The sequence below is a fragment of the Camelina sativa genome, chromosome 20 (genome assembly GCF_000633955.1).
Source record: "Camelina sativa cultivar DH55 chromosome 20, Cs, whole genome shotgun sequence".
Taxonomy (NCBI): Eukaryota; Viridiplantae; Streptophyta; class Magnoliopsida; order Brassicales; family Brassicaceae; genus Camelina; species Camelina sativa.
In genome coordinates this window covers 13148392-13154252 of record NC_025704.1, presented here as the reverse complement: position 1 = coordinate 13154252, position 5861 = coordinate 13148392, and the positions used below count along the sequence as shown (strand labels likewise).

Genomic DNA, 5861 nt, shown 5'->3' with positions numbered 1-5861 from the left:
TCCCTTTGAAAAAAAAAAAAAAAAAAAAAAAAAAGACCAAAAGGACAAAAGACGAGGATGATAAATTTGTACGGCAAAACGGTGAGTCATCAAGATTCTTTCACTTTTCTACAAACTTTTATATTGTTTCCAAGTTATACTCTCACATGCATGTAATGTACTACATGTATATGTTTTGTAATTTGTAATTGTAACCAACCAGGCTTCTCTCTCTCTTTCTATATTATATATACGAGCTCGTAAATAATAACTCTGCATCTACTATCTCTACCTCTGTTGTATATTTTTATCTTTTCTTGAGATCAATGATTTGTGTTCATCACCCCTCTCAGATCTGTCAATTATTTTTTTGTTTGTTTAGGAATGATTGAAGAGTACTGAAGTCGCTGGAGGCAGCGGTTCATCGATCAATTCCTGGGAAATTCTTTTGTTTAATTTCGATGTTAAAGAAAAAAAAAAAAGAGAGTTACATCGAAAGCACGAATCGATCGATAAACCTCTGCATCCAGCGCTTGCTCTACCCTGATCATTTGTTTAATAATCTATCTATCTACTTCAATGCTCTCAGAAAGCATTAGAAGAAACAAGATTTTGGATTCTAAATCTTATAACCTTTTTTAAAATTTTTTGTCTCAAATATAATTGGTAATGGAATCAAGTAAAGATAAATGAGTCTGTTTGTTTTATTTTTGTTTTGGGTAACAAATCATTCATAATGTTTTTTTTTTTTTTTTAACTTTTTCTTTTGTAGGTGTACTTCATTCCTAGTCTATCATGTCTTCATACTTTGACTTATACACTTATCTTAAAATCCTACCATGTGTCTCTTCTGTTTTTATGATAATTTTCGGGTACAATTTCAGTTTTGTTTTTTCTACTTTTTTTTCCCTCTACAGGTTAATGATATATAATGTTGGTAACTTAATTCTTCTCTTGATCTGTTTTTGAACAATGGTCCTGATGATGATGATTATTGATGCAGTTTTTACTTTTGGTTTAACATGTATTAAGGTTTGAGTTCCACCTAGCTAATGTTTTTTTTTTCCGTTGAGCCTTGGAGGCCAACTAATTCGAGTTTGCAGATACCGTATATATCGATTTTGTTCCTGTTTTTTTTTTTGTTTTTTTTGGCCTGACCAGGTTTGCTCTGATCTCTCGTTTTCTTAATGCATTGTGTGCTTTTTGCTTGCTTCACTTGCTTTTGCATTACTATGTTGACTCTGGTGATACGATATTCACAACAAACCAGCGGTGTAAACTACTCCAAAACTTTGGTACATTGCGCAATCCAAATAGCCTAATAACCCTTTTAATCAGGATCCAAGTGGTCATAATAAATAACAGTCCAGAGAGTCATGCTGCTTCTTGATTATTTTTGCATCATTAGAATCTGTATTGAAGCAATTACTATTTATTATGCAAGTGGATGTTCAAGAAGAATCAAATTCACTCCCGAGAACTTTCATGTGTCAGCGTCGTCTATCTGTTGAGAAAGACACTTTTAGTTGTTAGTCATATATGTGTTCTCTTTTCCCTTTTTTGGCAGGACAGAAAAAAAAAAAAAGGTGAAGGAATCTTGTGAAGTGAATGGATTCCTCAGCTCGTGGGTTTAAATATTTCCTTGGAGCAAACTTCAAATGGTAACATGATTCCGTTTTCATATTAGGTAAGCAAAGTAGAATCGTGTTCTTTTTCAAGATCAAGACTTGTTTCTCAGATTCCAGAGAAATAGTGTTGTTCTTATATATAGCGTTTATGATGATGGTGGAACAAAACATGAACTTAATAGCAATATAGCATAGTGGCGTGGTGAAACCAATGAACCAGCATCATGGAAACCCGGATTTGAGTTTCTTTAAACATGGAGTTTGGTAGTTTAATTGGTGAATCATCTATTGCTAATATGTTAGCTTGTTTGTTGTAAAGGTCTTGTTGTTATGGTACTACTATACATTATGGGGGAACTATATTTTATTTGTAAATGTTATGGAGCTAGTGATCTGGCATCTTCCTTCAGTCATGGGAACACAGGAACCAGAAGAAAAGAATCTAAGCAAAATTGATGGAACATATTGTTCAAAGAGGCGGCTAATACAGACAGAGACAGTTCCTTTGTTTACAGCCCTACACTTCTTTACAAAACTTGCGCTCATATTTTTCCTAATTTTATTTGTATGTTTGTTTTCTAATGTTTCATTGTAATCATCTTTGTTGTTAATGTTATTATTATGTAGTACAACCTTTGGTATTACTGTAACAATAAAATTCTTGTACTACACATACAAAAACAAATGATTCGGTTGGGTTCTGGATCGGCAACGAATGGCTAAGCTTAGCACCACAAATTGCCACGTAGGATAAGTCTGACCAATCAGAAACCATCTTCAAATCTCCCTTTGTTCAATCTTAACCAGAAACCTCAATTTACTTATAATCAATCTTTTAGAAAAATCTGAAGAAACAGTTTTGCAGACAACATTGAAGAGAAGTATTACGAGTGTCTTTGTCTGTTTCTCTGTCGCATTGATTTGACAATTTGTGGCGGAGAGAAACCATGGCTATGGCGGAGATGGCAATGAAGTCTTCAGTATCTGCAAAACTCACTCTTCCTTCTTCTTCTACGTCTTGTAAGAAGACAGTGAGACAAATCTCTGTTTCACTTCCTACATCAACTTCAATCTCTCTGTTATCTCTCTTTGCATCTCCTCCTCATGAAGCCAAAGCTGCTGTTTCCATTTCCAAGGACCAAATCGTCTCCTCTCTCACTGAAGTATAATAACAATCTCACTTAATTAATTTTTTTACCTCTGTCTTGTAATGGCCAAATCGTATCCTTCTTTGTTAACGAAAGTTCTTGTCTTAAACAGGTGGAGAAAACAATCAACCAAGTTCAAGAAACTGGTTCGAGTGTTTTTGATGCAACGCAGCGTGTGTTCCAAGTAGTAGGAGATGCTCTTAAACCAGCTTTGGACACTGCTTTGCCCATTGCAAAACAAGCTGGTGAAGAAGCTATAAAGCTTGCCTCTCCTGCTTTCTCAGAAGCTTCAAAGAAAGCTCAAGAAGCAATGCAGAGCTCTGGTTTTGATTCCGAGCCTGTCTTTAATGCTGCAAAGGTCAGATTTTTTTTATCAACATTCAAATTTTTTGTAGGAGAAGTTAGCAATTTAGGTTTTTGGGGATAAGTGTTTAAAATGGTTTTTAAGTGTTGTTTTTGCTTGGGTATGTAGACAGTAACAGATGTAGCACAACAGACAACAAAAGCAATTGAAGATGCTAAGCCGATTGCTTCATCAACCATGGAGACGATTTCTTCAACTGATCCTAGTGTCATTGTTGTTGCCGCGGGTGCTGCGTTTATTGCTTACCTTCTTCTCCCTCCTGTTTGGTCTGCAATATCTTTTAACTTCCGTGGATACAAAGGTACCTCATCTTTTAGCTTCATACTCCATAGAGATCATCTTGAGGCAAACATGATTAAGTTTGTGAATAGTGTCACAAATGTTATTGGTTATTTATATTAGTGTTGTATTTTTTTAGGGATATAGAGTATATAATTCAGCATAGGAAAAGGTTGAGAATTAACATGTTTTGAATGAAGGTGATCTCACGCCGGCTCAAACACTTGATCTTCTCTGTTCCAAGAACTACTTAATGGTGGATATAAGATCAGAGAAAGAAAAGGAGAAAGCTGGGATTCCAAGGCTTCCTTCAAATGCTAAGAACCGTGTGATCGCCATTCCGTAAGTGTTTGTTTACCTTTGAACGTTCTTTTTGTGTGTTTCTATACCCTAAAATTTTGAAATGAAAGAAACACAAAACTATTGTTTTTGTGATGATCAGATTAGAAGAACTACCGAACAAAGTAAAAGGAATTGTGAGGAGCTCGAAAAGGGTTGAAGCAGAGATAGCTGCATTGAAGATTTCGTACCTCAAGAGAATCAACAAAGGCTCCAATATTATCATCTTGGACTCGTGAGCTTTGTTTATTTGCTCTTTACAAGACTTGTTAAACCAAAAAGATTCATCTTTAACCGGTCTTTTTTTGGGCGTGTAAGGTACTCGGATTCGGCTAAGATAGTGGCGAAAACGTTAAAGGTTCTCGGGTTCAAGAATTGCTATATTGTGACAGATGGATTCTCTGGTGGCAGAGGATGGATGCAGAGCCGGTTAGGCACTGATTCATACAACTTCTCGTTCGCACAAGTCTTGTCTCCATCGCGGATTATCCCAGCAGCTTCTAGATTCGGCACTAGATCCGGAACCAAGTTCCTTCCTAGCTCCGACTGAAAACAAACAAGAGGATACATAATAGTCTATAAAAAAATCTTGTTTTAAATTCCTTTTTTTCTCAACTTTGAGAGATATATATCTTTTGATAATTACTTGTGTTTTGCACTGATGATCATATATATGTGGAACTAGTAAAAAAAAAAGACAGATGAAATCAAACTGAAGTAAGTTTAGCAAAACCTGAAGATCATGTATAATAAGAGTTAGAACTTAGAAGAAAACATGACCAAATAAAGCGGGATGGGTGTTGGCATGTAATGGTAGGAAGAGTTTGGGATAAAGACGTAAACTGAGGATAGATAGCTCCTAGATTTGGACTAAATTTCTCATAGTTGCATCTAGGCATTTTTGGACCATCTTGGTAGGTCTGTGGCTTTAGCTTTATCTTAAAGTGAGCTTTGTCAGCTCCCCATTTACCCATTAACCGAATATCCCACTTTAAAAATGGTCGAACTAGAAAAAGTTTATTGGAGTTTAGTTTTAGTGCTTTCAATAATGTGAAAAAGAAAAAAACCCACAACATACGTATAAAGTTTGAAAACACTTATAAATGCAAATACCACTCAAATCTAAAACACTACCCGATTCATACAATCCAATTTTGATGAGAGTCGTATCTAGAGAAAAACATCATAACTAAAATACAAAGATAATGATTAAAAGTGCGAAAGAGAAAAGAAAAGAAAAAAAAAAAGGTGCATGTCAGAGAGTTCAACTACATAATGTATATAGACTGAAACCAATTCGTAGATACATAACATCATGATATATAAAAGCAACCAATTTATGTATATAGACTGAAATCAATAAAAAGATTCACAACAACTTGTAACTCCCATCAAGATTCAAGAAGAAGATGATGATCAGAGACACATTCAGACGTGTAAAGAGCAAAAAAACAAACTTGTCAGTCTCAGAGATCAAAACCAGATTGACACGTGGCAATCACGAGCTCTCTTTATATTACGTGGACAATTTTGCCACTCACTCCTCTCTGCCACTCTCAGTTTTGAATCATTCACATTCATTATTTGTTTAGCTCTCCTCTCCTTATTAAAAAGAAAAAATGACGTACAAATCCCTAAATTCAATCACCAAATCCGACATCGAAGCTCTAGGTATCTCCGGAGATGTCTCCGAGAAGGTTCTCAATGATCTCCACGAGATTCTCCGTTGTTCCGCCACGCCGGTTGAGTTATGGGTTCAGGTTTCTCGGCGGATCTTGCATCCTGACCTCCCTTTCTCTTTTCACCAGATGTTGTATTACGGTTGCTACAAAGACTTCGGACCCGACCCACCCTCTTGGATACCCGACCCGTATGTTTTACTTTAACTATATGAATTGATGATTTTTCTCCGTCTTACTTACAGATTCTTTATTTGATGTATTGGAAATTGTATATTTTAGGAAGGTTGCTTCTTCAACTAACGTAGGAAAGTTACTAAAAAGGCGTGGCAAAGTGTTGTTAGGTGATGATTACAAGAACCCTGTTTCGAGTTTCTCCACTTTTCAAGAATTCTCTGTATCAAATCCTGAGGTTAATTAACCTTTTTTTTTTTTTTTTTTTTTT

At 35.6% G+C, this 5861-nt stretch overlaps 2 protein-coding genes across 2 annotated transcripts in view; both read left to right on the top strand.

Moving 5' to 3' along the window:
• LOC104770657 (calcium sensing receptor, chloroplastic) lies at positions 2438-4405 on the top strand. Its single transcript, XM_010495116.2, has 6 exons — positions 2438-2770; positions 2868-3113; positions 3228-3420; positions 3599-3740; positions 3841-3972; positions 4056-4405. The coding sequence occupies exons 1-6, from the start codon at positions 2555-2557 to the stop codon at positions 4285-4287; spliced, it is 1161 nt and encodes a 386-aa protein (XP_010493418.1). The 5' UTR covers positions 2438-2554; the 3' UTR covers positions 4288-4405.
• LOC104770656 (probable acyl-activating enzyme 17, peroxisomal) overlaps positions 5275-5861 on the top strand; it is a 4774-nt gene continuing 4187 nt past the window's right edge. Inside the window, exons 1-2 of the mRNA XM_010495115.1 lie at positions 5275-5607; positions 5699-5830. Of these exons, the coding sequence (XP_010493417.1) occupies positions 5357-5607; positions 5699-5830 (383 nt within the window). The 5' untranslated portion in view covers positions 5275-5356. The remainder of the gene's footprint in view (positions 5608-5698; positions 5831-5861) is intronic.